Source organism: Lethenteron reissneri, chromosome 39, assembly GCF_015708825.2.
Source record: "Lethenteron reissneri isolate LAM-NWPU_2019-01 chromosome 39, ASM1570882v1, whole genome shotgun sequence".
In the NCBI taxonomy this organism is placed as follows: Eukaryota; Metazoa; Chordata; class Hyperoartia; order Petromyzontiformes; family Petromyzontidae; genus Lethenteron; species Lethenteron reissneri.
Window position 1 is genome coordinate 7,566,267 of NC_083817.1, and position 19,519 is coordinate 7,585,785.

The window sequence follows — 19,519 nt, forward strand, 5'->3', positions numbered from 1 at the left end:
TCACCTGCGAAATGTCAGATGGTTATCATCCCGGACCCCACCTCTTGCTATCCTCGCTCCCTTCCCTCCCATTCACGTGGCCGGCAGGAGGGGGTGGATCTGTAAGCGGATCATCGCGACGTCACCGGCCACGTTTGTCACGACAACTAAATGCGTCATCGTGAAATGAATAGGAGCGAATTTTTAACAACAACAACAACACAAACCTGTAAACGGTGGTCATAGCACTGAGCTGTGAACTCCGTTGACCCGAGTTCGATTCAAGGCCGTGGTTATATCGTCAGTGGTGAGGGATATCTCAAACGGCCCTGGGTCTTCACCGTTACCAGCCCACACTAACCAGAGTGGTGAAGTATGGCCAAATGACCCGTCGCTCACCCCCCCCCCCCCTTCTCCATAACCAACACAAAGCATGGCCTTCATCCTTTTTCTTACCTTATCCTGCAGTGGGTTGACAAAGAGCTGTAGCATTGTATTCTTAATTTATTACTAACCATTGCCTACTTAAAGAAAAATGTTCATCTTTGTTAGTCCGTAAGCAGTGAAGGTGCCTTTTCATTTCTGGTTTTAAAAGTAAGTTATCTCAATCACTGGCACTGTCAGGCAATCCGCTTCTCGGTTCTTTGTCCTGTACCAGTGGTTAGAAATACCAGGTGCATGCGGCAAGGACCAGTATTTCCATGTCGTCGTCCCATCAATGTCTTCTTATCACACGTTGCTCATCTAACTGATCTCGGAGGGAATAATACATCGACTCAATACATGCGTCAACAACGTTCCCCTGAAGAGAATTCGTACACATAATCAATGACGTTTAGGGCAATGGTCCTTCGTAGTAGAGAGGCCAGAGAAATTGAGTGAATAATAGTTGGAGATTGCACTATAGACCATGGTGCTTTTTTCATATGAACAATAGTATATGTAACATATGAACATGATTCTTTCGTAGATTTAGAGTAGCAAATCCCTTCGAATGTCAAACATGTATTTCGCATAACTTATTTGTATGAAAAGTAAAAACAGAAGTTGCTGACACATTGCATCCTGGGTAACCACGTTGCATTGTGGTCTTTTTGAAGAGCGCATATTTTCACCTTTGGCCAGAATTTAATCAATGGGATCTTAATTTCATGATAGTCACCATAACAGTGGTAGAGTCGTAACCTTGACGTTTCAGGGGTTCTTCTAAACGTGGTGCCTTCACACTGATAACAGATTTGTTGAACAGACCTGTTTCCAATTGAAGTGAAACTAATTTATGAAGCTAGCTCTCAGATGGGCTGCTTTAAGGGAGAGTGGCTTTGCTTGATCGCAATATAAGAGTCAAGATTAGTCCTCTCCTGTCCCTTACCTAATTGGTGCCCTATCAATGTTCTTTTCCTCTCAAGCCCTGACGAGTCTTTCATGAGAACATCTCACGAGAACTGGCTAATATAACCAGGTTGTTGTAGTATAAAATGAGAATGCATTGTCTATATCTGATGCCTTATTGCCATCCAATTAAAACGTTAAACAAATAAAGGTACAATCGTGCAATTACCGGCTCTCGCCACTGGTGGCAGAAGGATCTCCACTGAAAGGGAGCTCAAAAGAGAGCCCCTCTAGAGGGTGTTTTGGCCTACTTTTCCATGTTGGCCAAACATCTTGACCCTACCAAACGTGCCCTGCCAATCAACTAACTTTGGTTTACCCACTGATACTGATGGACGGACTTTGCCAGAGTGATTTAAGAAGCCTGTACCATCGTTTCAACTTCAAAAACCAGGAGATCGAAACGAACCAGTCACCTGTCATTGCAATTCAAGTGCGATAACGGTCACGCCATTGTGGTATTTCAATACAATGTTAATGTTATATTCATGTCCGTTTGTTCTAATGCACCACAATATATTTATTTCATTATTATTCAAAAACGAAGGCCTTTTGCGTTTAATTTTGCTGGCTAGTGTGCACAATTGCAATGTGCGGCCTCTCGCTCCATTAATGTGTGGCGTTAAGCTCCTCCGTGAATGACTGGCATGCGACTGTGGTGTCATCCCGTGGCCTCCACGTACCTGACCGTTGCTTGCGTATTAGGTTTCATCAACACGCTTTGCCAGTGTTCGTCGCGCTCGCGATGGCAACATCTGCGAAAGTTTTTCAAATGAATTTTGTTTAATGACTTGAGAATTCAAGAGTGAACTGAGTCACAGAAAAATAACGAGAAGCACTAACATGAAAATTAAATAAGGTAAATGAATAAACATCAGAGCAAAGTTCCCAGGTACACACGGTTCACTCTCTGCCAAAGTGCCACAGGTACAAGAGTTTCTATGAATCAGTTACTTCAGTATAATAATCATTATTATAATACAAATTCAGTCGTTATTTATCCAGGAAAGGCACACCCTGTTGAAGGACACTTTTTTGGGAGTGCCCTGCTGCATTTGCACATTTATTTTAGGATGTTCTTAGCCATTCTATGAGTCTTTATACATGTGGGAGGAAACCGGAGGACTGGGAGAAAAAAAAACACACTCGCGCAATGGGGAAACACTCTCTCCCCATACAGATGGAAACAGATGGAGATTAGTCCACTTGCTGTCCCGCATTCTGCTGGCAAGCCAGGGTATGGCACCTCCTAAACGCCCATGGGGAGGTTCAAAACAGGTGTAATGTCCCCCAACCCTCGCCTCCAGTTTGGATTACAGGTGTGCATAGCCACCACCGCACAGCTTGTATCAATATGGCATCGATAGAGGCTCATCAGCGCTTCCTTGGCCCGGCAGATGGCCCACAGACACGACGTGGTTATTAACGTGGTCGTTCCGACAGCCCGAATTATTTTTAGTTACGCACCTGTTATGGATTCACCCTTAAGTATTAGCATTATCCTTCGATCAAAGGGCTGGAATTAAACCACTTTTCATTTGTTCTAAATTGGGAATGGCCTCGCCCGTACACTGCCAACCGCTCTTTAGATTTCCATTTTGTTTTGAATAGCAGCTCGACGCCACTTGGTGATGATGATCATGATGACACCGGGGCCAATTGGCCAGCACCACAGCCCAAAGCGCACCCTCCGAATGCAAATGCAAACCTTAACCCCCGGCACCCATGTGGCACATTGCTGCCGGTTGACTGCAGCGCGTGCCACTGCCTGCCTCGCGCACGTCCACAATCTCCGTTCCAAAAAAAATCGGCAGCGCTAGCGGTGACATGACCCCTCAAGCCGCCATCTGACGGTCTCATGTGACCGGCCCCAGATCACGTTTCTTTACCACCCACGGGGTGAGCTGGTGGGGGAGGTGAGTGGTGTGTGCGTTGGGAGGGTAAGCGGGGGGGGGGGGGGTGAGAAAGGATCCACGTTCACAGGCCCCTCCGAGGTTCTCAAAGGAGAGGTCACAGGAGCGAGTGTTGGGTGCCACGTGCCGCAGCTTTCTTGTTTTGGGTTTTTTATCACAGCTGCTGAGCGCAGGTCCAAAGGTCATCAAAAAGAATGCCAGGCGGACAGCAACAAACGTCATTCCTTTGAAGGTATCCGAGATGAGTTTATAACGTCATCTTTAATTGACCACAGTGAGAAGCACTTGGCAAAACGAGAGACAACGGGGGGGGGGGGGGGGGGGGGAATTCCGAGGTGTAGCAGTGCCAGGAAAGATGACGAGAGAGAAGTGTTTTAACCCGCAGTGAACACAGGGTGTGGATGAGATGAAACAACCAGAGATGGTAGGCCGGGTCCTCCACATGGGTTGAAGAATCTACAAGTGAAGTTCGTGGGAATGGTTACCGGAATAGTTGCAGTCGGAGCAATAGTAGCAATGAAAGAGCGATAAGCAGGTGAGCGAGCAACCGGAGTGAATTGGAGAGAGCGCTTGATCGTCAATCTTAACTATGAACAATTTTTTTTCCTTGTTGCGATCGAAAAGTTGTAGTTTTTGTTATTTTCTTTGAACCTATCTACGTGACTTTACCGAAAGACCCAAAGAATATGAATTCCTGCAGTCACGAAAGTTTTAAGTCAAGATTTTATTTCGATTTTACCAGGTAAGGCCCACTGAGCTGTACAGCTCTTTTTTAGAAGCAACCTGGCCACATATTATAGCTTAATGAAGCGGCTTATCTTGTTGAAATGTATAGCAGCCAAATACTCTCAACGCATGCTTCTAAATGTGCAGGAAAAAAAAAACAGAGGACTCGGGGAAAGATCCATGCGACCACAGGGAGAGAGACACGCAAACTCCAAATATACAGCAGGGGTCAGGGTCGACATCGAACCCACGACCTCCTGTATACCAGGCGAGGTAGTTAACATCTCGCCACCGCGGCGCCCATCAATCAACCCGAGCCGAAAAAAATTGTCAGCGCAGATTTCCCCGCGAGAACACAGAGTTGCGTTCGCTCGGGAAAGTGCCGGCACACGAGAGCAGCCCTGGGTGCGTGCAAGGTTGGAGAGGGGCCCGATTCCTTCCCAAGGCATGCAGTGGCACAGCGATTGGTCGCCCTTTTTGGCCAGCGTCCAGACCTCAAGAGCGATCGTCGACCAAAGACATGCTGACTGCAGAGAAATGGGGGACAACATATGATTGAATATTCATCGTGCTCGCCGCTTGCCGTCCGCAGGGTCACCTTGGTGTGCTGTGCGTTGGGGCTGGTGTAGCGGGGCGCTACCCCAGCCGCAGCCCTGGCTGGCGCCAGCGGCCAGTGTTTACAAGCGCGTGGGTGGCTTTTAATGGCCAAATTTGAACATTTCTCATCAATGCAGCGTATACATGCGGTGCAAGCGTGTGCCGCCCCAATTAAAATACGAAGGCTAAGAAGTTTTTTGACAGAGTGAAAGCGCGAGTGTGATTCGCAAATGCAACGGGTTATGACGATGCGAGATTTAAGGCATAGTTAAGGTAAAGTTGTAGACGGTATTATATTTGTGGCGTGCATTTGGAACGTAACATGCGTGTCCCTCCTGTCGGCAGGTCATAGTGGTTAATTGGCCATACTTCACCACGCCGGTCAGTGCGTTTATGGTAAAGGTGGTGACGATAGACGGGGGGAGAATGGAAGTACAGTGCAACAGTGCATTTGGCTACACTTATTTTCTGCTGACCGCCCATGAAAGCGCTGAAGCTGCCTGTGGCAAAGCTGGTGTGCATGGTCGTCGTCCATCCGGACGCGAGCCAGATTCCAACCTGCTTAGCTTCCGAGGTCTGACAAGATTGGGTGCGTTGTTTGATCAAATGTGATTTGGGTCAAGGCCGTTTGAACGCGCGTGTACAACATGTACTGTCCCTCTGTGAATGGCTTGCTGTGACGACGATGAAGAGGGAAAACACGATTTAAAAAAAAAATAGTTCACAAGAAAATTAGCTGACTTCTCGGGCAGTTTGCGTCACGTATTTTGGGCTGCGATGGACGGGGGCGGGAATGAATGGCCCTTTTTAAGGTTGATGTTGATTTTTCTTTGAGTGATGCCATCTCCAAGAATTTGCTCCCCCCCCCCCCAACGCAGCGTTGACACCACAACCCAGCCCTCAACCCTTACCCCAAAGGACAAATCAATTTGCCTCATCTATTGCCTTGTTAAGTGTTGCTACTCATTCATCTTCATCATCATCTGCCATGATCTACCCACTGCTTGATGAAGGCCACTCCCAGCCGATGTTATCGCATCTCGCGATGCCGTGATTCATCAAAACTTGTGCACACGATCTGAAATCATCGCTCTACCTCCCCAACTGCCAAGAAGCGTAAATCGTCACGTGAACTCCCCTCATTCTCGCAGCAGCGGCAGCGGCTTTTTGGTTGGCCATCGAGCAAAGATGGTCACTGCACCGTGCGCTTTCAGATGCATCTTCTGCGGCCGTCTGGAACTCTCTTCCTTCCGATATTAGAAAGCCGCTGGAGCAATGGACTTCACAATAATCTAGATTGAAAGCTAATTTGTTGAGAAATTATTTTTATGTTCAATTTGATGTCCTTCCCCCGCACCTCCGATTAGCACGGTTGTTTGCGTACGGAGCGAAATAAGTTTTACATACATACGCACAACTAAGGTCATTCTCTTAATAACAATAATAATTTCATTTTATATAGCGTCATTCATGTAATTGCATCCCACAACGCAGGTGCATTCCCTCTCTTGGCTGCGACTCCATCATTAGTCTTCAGTGATGAGGTGTCTTAGACCACTTGTTATTTTTAACAATCAATGTGAAATCACTCGTGCTTCTCGCCCTATCCATGTGTCCCCATTTCTGACTTTCAGTGTTAATCCAAGCTTGCACCTCAACCATGCTTCTTTGCACACTTTCCAACTTTTCGTCAGTGTCACAACATGTCCGATCCATGTGGCATATAATAAATGATTGATTTGCTATGAAGGAGGACCAATTCCAAGTTTGTCGTCCTAGTACATACTTTTTTTCCTTTCAAGGCCGCAGTGTTACTGAAGAATGTGAGGCTTGTGTTATTTGTGCGTCGTGCGATAGGTGGTTCGTTGTGTATAACGGTGTGCAACTGAGGCTTAGTTAGTTTGCTTGAGTAGAGCAGGAGTATTAGCTCGGCCTTGAGTTTCAAATGCCAACTCGGGTTGACTCAGCCTCTCATCCTCCCTCGTGTCAGCAATATTATCTTTCTTCTGTTTATCAATGCACAAACCTTTAGTCAGTCTTGTGGCGGAGGGGAAGAGGGAGACTAGTTTATCTAAATCTAAAAATAGTCGTATACATGCGTTTAAATGCAGCGCATGTTTATAAAATATGCTAAATATAACGGCGGTATGTCCGTTTGGCAGCATTCAAAGCACATTTTTGAGTAGAACAAATGCCTCGCAGTGACCTTGTTTGCTTTAAGTAACACAACCCTCCCCTTCGATCTCTGAATCTCGAGCAGAATGAGAATATTAAATATATTGGCAATGAACCAGGCCTTGAGAGTGTTGTTGAGAATGGTGTGACGATAGATATCACAGGACTCGACGGTGAAGTCGGATAATTACCATGGTAGCTTATTTGTTTGATGGGTCATTGGCATCAAGAGCGAGCAAGTTGGCTTCTCTGAGTGCGTGCACTTGTGCTTTCAGTTTTCAGCATGTAAGTGATATTTCCCCATATTTTCCTCCATATGGCCTTTTCGAGTATTTATTTCGTAAAAAAAATTGGGTCAAAAGACAATAGATTGTTTTTAAATATCTTTTTTTAAGTAATGAGGTGGTCGGGTTCCTCAAAGTTCCCAAACACTGAGCTGGCACAGCTGAGACCTGAGTTTGAATCCAGGCAGGCCGCCCATGATAAAATTGGGTTGGCAAGTGTAGTGAGTTGATGGTCTCAGTTCGGTCGTGCATGACTGCATGAAAACCCATCAAGTAAAATGTTAGTTTAACACGTAGGCTTTCGCGACCAATATTATGCATAATAAAGGTTTTTGGGTTAGATCGCGTAAGTAGAAATGTGTCTAAAACCTCCAGCACTCGACACAGACAATTAGTAAGGGATTTGGCACGTAGACAAAACGCCAAATAGTTACTACTTCAGCCCACCGGTGTGTTGGGCAATTCGCCCGATGAAGCTGGATGTAATTACGAGCAAAACGTCGTACTACTCAAATTGTAAATGTTGTGGATTTACTCTCCAATACACGGGTGGGCTGATGTAGTAACTATTTGGCGTTTTTTTAACGTGACAAATCCCTTACTAATTGGCTGTGTCGGGTGGTGGAGGGTTTCAACACATTTATACTTACGCGATTTAACCCAAAAACCTTTATTATGAAGTTAAATGTTGTTCAGCGCTTAATCTGGCTCGACTCCAGCTCTGAGTATTAAAAAATAATATCAGGTAATGGAAGTGGTGCCAACTGCTGTGTGGACCAAAGGTCACTTGAAGGAATCTCAGCAGCAGCTTGGTAATATCCATTTTTATGGGCCATTCCATAACACGGAGAGATGCACCGCACTGCGGAAGATCTGAATGGATCGTCTCATAACTTGGGTAACTAGAGCACATTCGGAACACATTTGGGGAGAATTAAGAAAAGATAAAAACTCAAAGTGTAAGCCCGCTTGCTTGGTTGCCACATTGGCTCCAGCCAAGCTCTTGTGGGAGCTGTGGCCGAGGTTCGCAGCCTTGGCCAGGAGCTGCTCTGGCTCACTTTCCATGTCATAGAAATGCAGCACAAGGCTTGAGATTCACTCCAGGGCCTAGGCCTCCCATCCATTCCAACTCTGTTAACTTGCTTCATTCTTCAAGGGTTTTTTTTCTTCTTAATTTGACTTTTAAATATTTGATAGGAACGGCTCTTGTGTGTATGGACTAATCCGCGTTGTATCATTCCTGACTGGCCCTGTTCCAATGGCTGTTGTATTTCATAATGCTGATGAACATGATGATGCACCATGCACACAGTGCTCGGATACACTGGGGCTTCTTAACAGGAAATATCAATATTTCCCACAACCAAAACGTTGTCATATCATCTACACCATAAAGTGCATGCCATCGTTACATCACATAAGATGCTATTCATCCTCATAAGTCACGATCAACCCACTGCTGGATGAAGCCATCCCCCAAGCCATAACCTTCTCTCGCGGTTTTGCGATGCAATAAACCTTTTTCACACGAGCTGATGTCATCACCTCATCTCCGTTGTGGATGTACTCTCAGGCGAGTTCACTCCTTTGGCCGCCACTGCCATTATTCCAGACCATCAGCCATCGCTTCTTCTCCTTTGAGAGAGAAACACGTCCTACCCAATCCTACTTTTATTAGCAGCCGAATATGATGTCTTTACCACGTACTATTGAACATCTAATGGGTCGCTATAAGAGTGTTGTTGGCTTACAACGTCATGGTCAAGCATAATGACAGTGGCAGTCAGGGACTGGTACGCATCTACTGAGCAGATGGAGCGACGAAATTTGCTCGCATGGCAGCAGATTTGGGGAAATCTTCATCCAGCAGTAGATTGACCGTGGCCGCTGACGCTACTTCCCACCGATGATGGATTTGGGCAGCCATTTGAATTTGTCCATTGGCTGCCCGTTTTGCGGGGGCGTTGGGAGTATCGTCGGCTTACAGCATCCGCATGGCAAGGAGATGGTGTGACGGCAGAAGCATCAATAGCTGGCTGGGCAGGCAGTGTTCCGATTGCCATGACGTGGCTACAAGGGCACTTCGTTGAAGTGGATGCAGTCGCTATTTTCGGTTTTTGTCGCCATAGGTTTGTTTAATCCTTTGCCCGTGAGAGTGGACTTCACGACCATGTGCATGCATATTTGTATGAATAACGAAATTAGCATTTTTATTTTTGGACCATCCAAGCTGGTGCGGTTCACAGAGATGTTTTTTTTTTTACTGCGGCAACTCTTGTAATTTTTTGTTGCCAGTTGTTGATCAATTTGTCAGTAAATTTGGTGAAATTTTAACCAAAATTGCCCATGAAAATTGCTTTTATTCAAAGCAATAAATGGCCTGATTGATACCAAATTGCAAAACATTCTGAAACATTTCCGTTTTTAAAGTTACATCAAAATGCGTTTCTGGCCATTGAATAAAAAATTATATGAAGGCATAACATTTATATATACAGTACTGTATATATAAAAAAAATAAGGGGACAATTTATATTGTGCTTGCGTGCTCATTAGTTCTCAGTTCATATCGCCTGCCTGGGCTGAGTGCCAGGACCCCTCCTTCCTTGCATAGGTGTCCAGTGAGCTTCACCACGGCGCCTGCCTCTGCACCGTCACTACCGTAGTGGCTACGTGCATCGGCCGTGTGTGGATTAGGGGCCCTTTGCGGCTCTTCATTCTTTTCTGAACGGAGAGCGAGGGCTGAGCAGCTCCTGCCAGCATTTCGGCCGCTGTTGTTTGCGGGTTTTGGAAAGAAAAAAACAACAACAACCTTGCATCATTGATTTATTTGTGGATCGTATGATGTGCTCGCGTCCGTGAACGCTTTAGGGGAGGAGGAAATCAGTGTCGATAGAGAGAGAGAGAGAGCGATACAGACATAATCAGAGACGGTGATAATCCGGCTGTGTAATTTAAATCAGAAGGCGGGGTGGAAGGAGAGGCTTTGCACTGTGTGGAATTCGACGAGGAATACATTTGCCAATTTTGTTTTAGCTCGCACGCACGTACACGTGTGTGTGTGGATGTCGTACAAACCAAGCGGAATCCCTCAAGGTGGAAAGGAAAACAAGAGAGGGAGGTTTGAGGGGTGGCTGGGGGGGGGAGGAGGGTCTATTGGTGGTGGTAGCTGCCATTGCTGCTGCTGCTACTGCGGCGACGAAACCATCAGAGCCGCAATCCGTGTGTGTGGCCTCGTGTGTTTACACGAAGGCTACGGGCCGTCGAGTCTCGGGAGGAGATCGCCCGAGACGACGACGACTACGACGAAGACGACCCCCTGGGGGCTTTGGGCAGTGGACGTCCCAGAGACGCGCGTCTTCTGATCCACGTGGTGCCAATTTCGCCGTTCATTGTTGACGCCACCACCGCCTCCGCTGTCGTCTCCGTCGTCTCTTTCTCTCTTGCATTGACGAGCTCGGCGCACAGAATTCTACAAGGTGTTGGTGGTGGTGGTGGGTGGTAGAATGTTAATGACGATGGCTGCAGCGCGGTCCGAACGTGCCCGGGTTTGATGACTTTCCGCGCACGTGTTGGTGCGTGCGTGTGCCGCCGGGCCGGCGGTCGTGTAGCGGTGGAAGCGCTGCGAGACTGGCGATTCACCGCCAATATCGGTGGCGATTATCTGAACCGGGCCTCGCCTACGTCAACTCGGCCTCAAGTGAGTACAGTACCCCGGTGCGACGTTGCAAACACCCCAGGGAGACAAAGGCGGCCTGCCCGTGGTGGTGGTGGTGGTGACGACCTCCCTTGTGCACCCGCTGATTTGCAAAGCCCAGAGGAGGAGGGGGTGGTGCATCGATTTATTTTCACCTTCCGTTGAATATTGAAGGAATGATCGTATTTTTGGACGTAATAATACTTTTGCATTGACTTTCTCGAAGACCTCGTTCAGCACGTCTCTCCAGGGATGATTGGAACTGAAGTGATAAGAAGAAGACAACTTGCTGGGTGCTTAGAGCTCCATCGTGACGCTCTTTGAAGGGTCGTTGGACTTGAAACATAAAAGAAAAGTTGGAATACGACGAGGAGGGGGGGACGTATCAGAAAGAGACTTAAACTCTGGAAGTGAATAAGAACAAGAAAACCGAATATTTTTTAAGGGGGAGGACACATTATTCTACATGACAAGAAGACCGTGCATTGCTTTTCGAATGTTGACAACGGAGATCTTCAGGACATTGGGAAGAGAGGCCACCAGAAGAGATGCCCCTTTTAGATGCTTTCTGCGACGTCTGTCCTAAGCCGTGGATCATGGGATGCTGGGGTCAGGTGAGTTACGGTTTTGTGGTTTACTTCGTCAAAGAGTTGTCTGATTGCTCCGATTTCCTTCCCCACGTGAAGCCAAACATTTCACGAACGGTACTGGAATTGGCAAAAAGAATAAATAAATGCCCCATCCCAATGCGGCAGGAGCCTCTTGGAAAAGTCTTGAGACTCGCTAGAGATTTTCACTGTGGTTCATGTGTCGTGTTAGAACTTACGCTGGGTTTGAATGGGGATGCTCTATGGACTTAGAGACATTTTAGTTGTTTGGTGAATGAGAGGTGGACAATTTTGAGCAAATTATTTTGTTTGTAAAGCTATATAAGTGTCATGGCATCATTCACAAATGCAAAATGATTGTCCAAACATTAATGAGAATTATATCCTGCAGGGGAAGGTCTGTTCACGTTTTAAGTTAAAATGTAATTCCATGCGATTTGTTTTGCTACCACAATGATTGGCATGGCAGATATTGCTCTCTCAGCTAACGTTATTTTATTCAATTCGCTGACATTGGTCGTGATTAAAGCGTTATAATTTGAACACTTCAAGCTGTTACATTTGAATTTCGTATGCCCTTTCAAAGCAAACGAACCAATGGGAAAAGGCAAACTGATCAAAACATGCTTAGGAAATAGAAATAATTTCGCCGACGTGAATATTCTTTCGTACACTGAGTGTTACATTTAGTTTAATTCCAGGATTCGTGAATGACTTCAATGAAATACCAAAAAAAAACAGTTTTGAATGTGGCCGTAAGGTGTCCGGGAGGTGGCAGTGTTGATTGTCACAGCCACAAATCTGTGCTCGGTCATCTACGAATACAGTCTACCAGCTTCCTTCCCACATGAAGCCAACCACGTTCACGGGATTAATCAAACAACCCCATGCAGGACACCTCCAGAAAAGAAAAAAAAATCATTGGGAGACTCCGAGAGGTAAATAATTTGCCGTTCGATAATTTGTTACGAGAAAATACAGTGGCGCGGTAAGGAAATGTACCTTTCTTGGATATTTCAACCAGTGGAACAGTGTCATTTGTTCACCCTTTTAATGATCGCAACAGAATAATAAAAACCCACGTTAATACAAAACAAACATTGAAATTTGCTCGGCGGGTGCAAATCCTCCGTTAAGTGGATTTGTATTCAGACATTGCCATGAATAATTATGCTTTGTGCGTGTGTGTGGGGGGGAGTGGTTGCTGTTGAGGTTGATCCATTTTTTTTCTGTATTAAAATGTTGGCTTTGACACAAGGCTCATTGGAGCTGATTGTAACCGTGCAGGACCGCAAGATGTCCAGGCCCCTGCGTGATGCGCAGTGATGCCAGACGCCTGCGAGAGAAGCAGGGCACGCGTGCGCCCCAAGACGTTGCGCGATGTGCCACCGGCGCGCTCTCATTCATTCGTCCGTTCATTCATCCACGGCGTCCATTCATTCATCCATCCATCCGCCTGGTTTGGGCCGTAACGCGAAAAGGTCAATTGTGTCTCGGCCGAATAGGACGGCTTCCCTTGACCCTACCTGTCACCTTCACAATGCTTGGCTGAAATAGATATGGGATGTATTGAGCCGGTGAACCAGAGGATCGGGTGGCGGGCGGCGGGGGGGGGGAAATGCGTACGAAAATACTGCCGCTGGTCCGGATGTGCAATAGCATTGATGATCCGTTCAATAAATGTACTATTATTATTTTATGTATATATACACGCACGCGTGAGCAGGACGCTGCCGTGGTGCAGTGTTTGCAATAACAGAGACCGTGTACAAAAAGTGCACGGCCTTGTGCGTTCTATGCGAAAACCACCAACAGTTTCTGATGAACTGCATTGTGGTCCTCTTGGCACCATCAAAGAAAAAAATTGAGCAAAATGTGACCAATGGACTAGCAGCAATGGGAAACAGAGACAACTAAAGACCGGTTTCACAATGATTAGGAGAGTATAATCATGGTGAGTCTTATTATTTTCACTGGACTTGAAATCTAGAGGTCGCCGGTTAGATCTCCTGGCGTGTCGGTTAAATCATTGAGCATTTATTTTGTCTCTCCCATGCCTCATTCAACAATCTATATGAATGCAGCACAGATAGTCGATCGGCAGGTCGAGTTGAGTGCAGGTCCTCCCACCTGGAGATATGGCCAGTGTGGAAGAGGAGGCCAAAATAACCCTGAGAGGGCGGTTTCTATGACTGTTGGAGGCCCTTTGGCCACCAGTAGTGCGAGCAAAAGAAATTGCATGGTGACATCTCTGTCTTTGGCTAGTAAAAAGATTGCCTGCATTATGCAGTTTCTTTCAGAGTGGATGATATTCAGTTGCTAATGCCATTAGACCTGTTTGGGTCAAGGAGCTGACTTTGAGAAAGCTTTCCCATCCTTTGAATGCAGAGCTACATGCACACTTCTCCACCTAGTGGGGAGCTGTGGTGAACGTACGTATGTTGAGCTTCTTTCGCACCGTACGTAACCAACCGTGCCAACCGTACTAATCGGAGGTGTTTAATGGTTAGTGTGCTGCCGTGTGAACCCTGGGACCGGAGTTTGATTCCTTGCCACGGTTAACATCAGTGGCAAGCGACAGCTGAAATGGTTTTGTGGCCTCCCCTATGTTGGCCCAGCGTTATGTATCTGGTGCGGTGTGTAAACAGCACTGAGGAGGCAACGGCGGCGGCGTGTGGTGCTGACCACACTGATCCACCAAATGCAGTGCTGGCCATCATCATGAGGGGCTCGCAAGCAGCGCTTGCCGCAACAATCTGTTGAAGGGTATAGGCGTGATATTTGTCTTTATCTTGATTTATTCCGTATGCAGTTCTCACAAACGTCAGGTGTCAGACATTTCCTCGACACGTTGTCCATTGCCTATACTCGGGTATCAGTGCAAATGTATGTTTAGGCACGTTTCTCTGTCACAAATGTAATAGTTCATTGAATGTAACGGTGAGATCATCCGTTGTGCGGGGGCTCGATGGATTGTTGCAGCACAGCACCATGAGCTATGGAGACAACTCGGAGCGACCTTCATCCTGCAGTGGATAGATCATTGGCTGCTGTTAATGATCATGATATCATCATCATAATAATGTAATGGAATGGAATGCAAATTGGATGACAGGCCAAAATAGCATCACGATTGCAATACAACTCTACATGACGACGGTTCATATCGCCTATATGCATTGAGCTTGTCAAGAGGAGGTCAAACAATGTAGACACCAATAATGTGACAGATTATATGAGCAACTGTGTTGACAAACAGAATACTGTCGTATAGAGAGTACATAGTCACCCTCTCAACAAATGGAATTGAATGGGGAAAAAATAATCGTTATTTGTTAGTCAATGTTAGTCAATTAAACGTTTTTTTTTAAGCAACAAAGAATTGACGTGGTGGTTTTTGATTTACTGTAGCCCATTATTTTTTATTTCATTCATTGAGATTACGTATTTTTTCGTGTGCTCACAAAATGGAGTCTAGCTCCACAGATGGTGAAATATTTTGTTGCATTTCATCTCGGTAACACTCGGCTTCATCATCATCATCATCCGTGGAAAAATCCACTGCTAGATGAAGACCTCCCCAAGCCGTCATCACTACCTCTCACGATCCCGCGATGTAGCAATCCACCCAGCACCTGCACAGTGAATTTTAATCACTCCATCTCCCTGCTTGACGTCATCTCGGACGCGTTGAATATTCCTTGAGTGGAACACTGCAACGTGGAATGATACCACGAGGAAGCTGATTTTTTGTTCATGAAACTGGTCGATGGAATCTGATTACTCGTAAATAGGCATAGGGACTGGTGGCGTAGCCGTTAGCGGACTGAGCCGGGCACTTGGCGGCCTGAGATCGATTCCCGGCCGTGGCTAACATCCCCGGCGAGTGATGTGTGAACCAGTCTTGCCTTCTTTCCCACCTCACACTGACCAGGGTGGTGAAGTATGGTCAAACAATCCCCATGACTCGCACAGCATGGGGGGCCTTCATCCAGCAATGGATTGACAAAACGCCATCATTACATTTTATATAATTCTAAGTGTACCCCTAACCCCGAATGGGAAATGTCAAAATTTTGCAGCTAAAACTAAGCCAGATTTAATTCAATCATTCGTAATCTGTAGGGTTTTTCCTTACCATACATTTAATCTCATGTATTCAGTCATTTTTCTGTTGTCAGAGCACTGCCTGACTGTCCAAAGTTAAACATAAAAAAACACATACCTGTTTCGCCTGGCTTTCATAGATGAAGACTACATTTTACAAAACGTATGGCTGCGGATCAACATAATTACTATTATAATCGCTTGGTTTTAAACATTTAAAGGAGGATAATTTTACGTACAGGGACCTGGGATTTAAGAAAGTCGCCTTAAAAGAAATGCAGTTTGATTAACATCAATTGCATTACTCTTCTCAAGCTGGAAATGGTATAACGCATGTGGGAGATGGACGTGTGTTTTGGTTTATTGCGTGGTATCGTTTAACGCCACACACAAAAAACATGCACTGTGCAAAAAGCTTCTCAGCCTTAAACAAGATGCAAAACCACCAGTTCTTGATGAACTGCATTGTGGTCATCTGCATTGTTGAAAAGTTTTGTACACACAGAGGACACGTTTTTTGGGCGTTGCTGAAACCGTTCGTTGCCCGTCCCGCACTCGTGTTGTTGCTGTGATGGGTTATTGTCTTTTGCAAATTTTAAGGGATATCTTTTTATTTATATATGCATCTACGTACTTGGTTTACGTCATGCTATTAGAAATGGCAGTACGGGAATTCAACCGCTAGGTGGCAACTGCAGCATTGCTTTGATGATCCGGAGTAAGAGAGAGAGACGCCTGTTAGCATTGGACACGACGTAGACGACAGACAGAGGTAGCTCAAATGACAGAGGACAATTATTTACTCATTCAGTTTCTCAACGGGGATAGCTACCCCCGTTCGCCGCTTGTTGCAGAAATTCACCGTTCAAATCCCGCACTCACCCTGATCACGACTGCCGTTGTATTAACCGTAAACATACGTGCCTTCCACTTGACAGTCGGATGTTAAAGACCTCGTAAGGTCTGTCGCAAGATGACGCCATTGGTGTGCCAGTGTCACGGTCCCAATTTGCCAAATAACAAAAAAATACCCGCAGATTTGAATAGACAGCACTCGTAGACCCCCTATGGATGAAGTATGGCAGGAGCCTCCTGAAAGAGGCATGAGACTCATTGAGGTTGTCCTTGATAAACAAGCGGACACCTGGAATAACACGCAATTTGGATGACTCTCAGCGGCGAATAATATCCGAACCGGTCCTAGGTCCACACTACTTCACAACCCACACTGACCAGCATGGTGAAGTATGGTCAAACAACCTAGATGACCCAACACGGTGTAATGAGACCATTATTCAGTAGTATTTTCATGAAAGGGCTGGTGGGAAAGCATGGTCCAACAATTCCCATGACCAATACTGTTGGGGAATCCTTCATCCAGCAGCGGATTGACAAAGTGCTGCAAACATGATAATTGGTTCTTTACCCTTCTATCTGGCAACAAAACTGACACCTTTTTGCAAGGAGTCATGTTTGCATAGACCGCAATACCTGCAGTCATAATACAAACAAAAGAACATAACTCTGATAATGTGCACTGTCCTTGAAGTTGATTGGTCCACACCCGAGACAGCTTTCCTTCGAACCTAGTCTCATATGAGACTTATTGACTGCAGGTATTGCGGTCTATGCAAACATGACTCCTTGCAAAAAGGTGTCAGTTTTGTTGCCAGATAGAAGGGTAAAGAACCAATTATCATATTTTTACTGGCAAATGAGGTCCCCATAGTGCTGCAAACATCTTTACTGGTATGCTGCATCAGCAACCGTGATGCACAGTCCATATGAAGAAAATAAACCTTCATTAAAAAAATCTTCAACTGAATTTTTTGCCCAGCTATCCTTTGTTGACGACGTTTGATGGCGCTGATGCATGCCTAATCCATCAACAAGCAAACAGAGTTGGTGGATAACACAGACATGGAGATGCCATGTTGTGTAGCCGCCCACCAACCCACCTCCAAGGCAACTTCAGAATGTTGTGTGATCTGTAGCAGACAGTACAGTTCAGCAGTTTCAAATAATTCAATCGTGGACATTTGTCAATCCACTGCTAGACAGATGGATGCGTCTGTACCATGTTGGTCACGATGGTTGTATGACCATAATTCGAGGTGGCGAGATGTTAACTACCTCGCCTGGTATATAGGAGGTCGTGGGTTAGATCCCGACCCTTACACCTGTTTATTTGGAGTTTTAATGTCTCTCATCGTGGTCGCATGGATTTTTCTCCGGGGCCTCCGGTTTTTCCCTCTCCACATTTAGAATCAACGTGCGTTTAGAGTATTTGGCTGCTATACATTTTCAACATGATGAGCCACTTCGTTGAGCTATCATTTCTGATAGCCAGGTCGCTTATGAAAAATAGCTATATTATAGCTCAGTGGGCCTTACTTGGTAAAATATTTGTAAAAAAATTAGTTTATAGTTTATATGGCGGAAGCCAAGGACTAGTTCAGATATAGGTCCTCACTGTGATGTTAGCTGTGGCCGGGAGTTGAACTTGGGTTCAATCGTATGCTGTGCTGACCACTATGTAGGTTTATGGCAGGTTAATTATGAGGTCACAAGACACCTGCACTGAAGGGTGGCAGAACGTGACACGCAATATTGTCTTCATGTCTTTGAAATATGTTTGGAGATGAGGCTGTGCTTTTGGCTTAGCTACACGGGGGCATTTAAACCATCAACTGTACATGCTCAGAACATTCGTACATGACAATTCATCACACTGTGGCGCTCATGAGATTTAACAGACGTTACATTGTCATCAGGCACACTCGGCGTTTGCATGTTTAACGTGTCATTCTTGGCGAGGGGGTAGTACAACAATGGAAAGCCATTTTGGGCACGAATGGGGGTAAATTTAGACGCAAATTGCTGCACTATCGGTAATTATTTTTGCATCGGAATGTATAGGATACCGGCACGCATATATATGCACACACGTGCAGCGGCGAGAAAATGGAAAAGTACGGAACATCGTGTGATGAAACGCGAGCATTTTCTGCGACAGAAATAGATGCAGAGATTGGGAAATACAAAAGCATTCACTACCACTATTTATACTAATTCATCGGGCAGCTTGTATTTTGTTGTGTGTTGAAGATAGAAGGGCTAATGTTCGCTCGCTTCTGCAAGCAATATAACAGCACTTGTGCTTTGGAAAGCCGCGTCTAGACAGAGGCGGTTTAAGCTAAGCGCAATTTTATTTTAAATAGAGCCATTTTATTTGGATTTTCTTGCAACGAATGCTCCCCGTGACTGCTTTACTCCTGTGTATCCTTAACAGAATATTTGGGGCAAGTGCTGTTAGCGAGCACCTATTAAGGCCGGCACGGCACACGAGGGGGTGGGTGGCCAGCACCACGCCCGACCGCCTTTGTCTCCCCAGTGGCGATGTTCACACACCGCACCAGAAACTCATTTGAGTCTGAGTCGACCTAGAGGAGGCCCAGGACCGGTTTAGATAACCGTCACCGGCGTTGGCCGTGAGCTGGAATGGAACTCTGGGTTCCGCCGGGTTCGTGGTGCATTCACCACTCAGTGGCGGTGACGGCGTCTGTGCCAGGCTAGGTGCACCTTGACGCCACACCACGTGCAGTGTCGAAGGCTCGCTGCCGACAGGAGGTTCCACGGGACAGACCCAGCAGGTGCCATGAGTCGACTGACTGAGATGCACGGGCAGCCTTGCACCCCCACCGCTGTTTTGTCAACTACCATTGCACTTTATTCGCCCGGCGGCTCCGCACGTTGTTGTGAGCGTCGCTCCTCTGCGGCACGCGCACTCGCTGTGTGCTCGTACAGTGCCGTGTCCTAGCAACCAGGTTAATTTATACAGTGCGAGGCTGGAGGCGGCGACGGCGCCAGGCAGGGCCGATCGCTCAAGCGAGTGCAGCTGTCGCTTCGCGGCCCCCCCTCTCCTCCTCCTGCTGCTGCTGCTCAGCTCGCGAGGCGCTCTCCTCCTCGCTCTCGCTCGCTACACTGCGCAGCCCGGGGTGGGGGGCGGGGCGGGGTGGGGGGGGGGGCGTGGGCGGGGCG

General features: G+C 46.4%; 1 protein-coding gene across 8 annotated transcripts in view; it reads left to right on the plus strand.

Moving 5' to 3' along the window:
• The window catches only part of LOC133351955 (cAMP-specific 3',5'-cyclic phosphodiesterase 4D-like), a 314,479-nt gene that overhangs the window by 233,624 nt on the left and 61,336 nt on the right, over positions 1 to 19,519 (plus strand). The window contains exon 1 of one of the 8 annotated variants that reach the window (XM_061567584.1): positions 10,256 to 11,377. The exons of the other annotated variants lie outside the window; for them this stretch is intronic. Within the exon in view, the coding sequence (XP_061423568.1) occupies positions 11,312 to 11,377 (66 nt within the window). The 5' untranslated portion in view covers positions 10,256 to 11,311. Of the gene's footprint in view, positions 1 to 10,255; positions 11,378 to 19,519 lie in introns of those variants that run through there. 8 annotated transcript variants of the gene reach the window in all.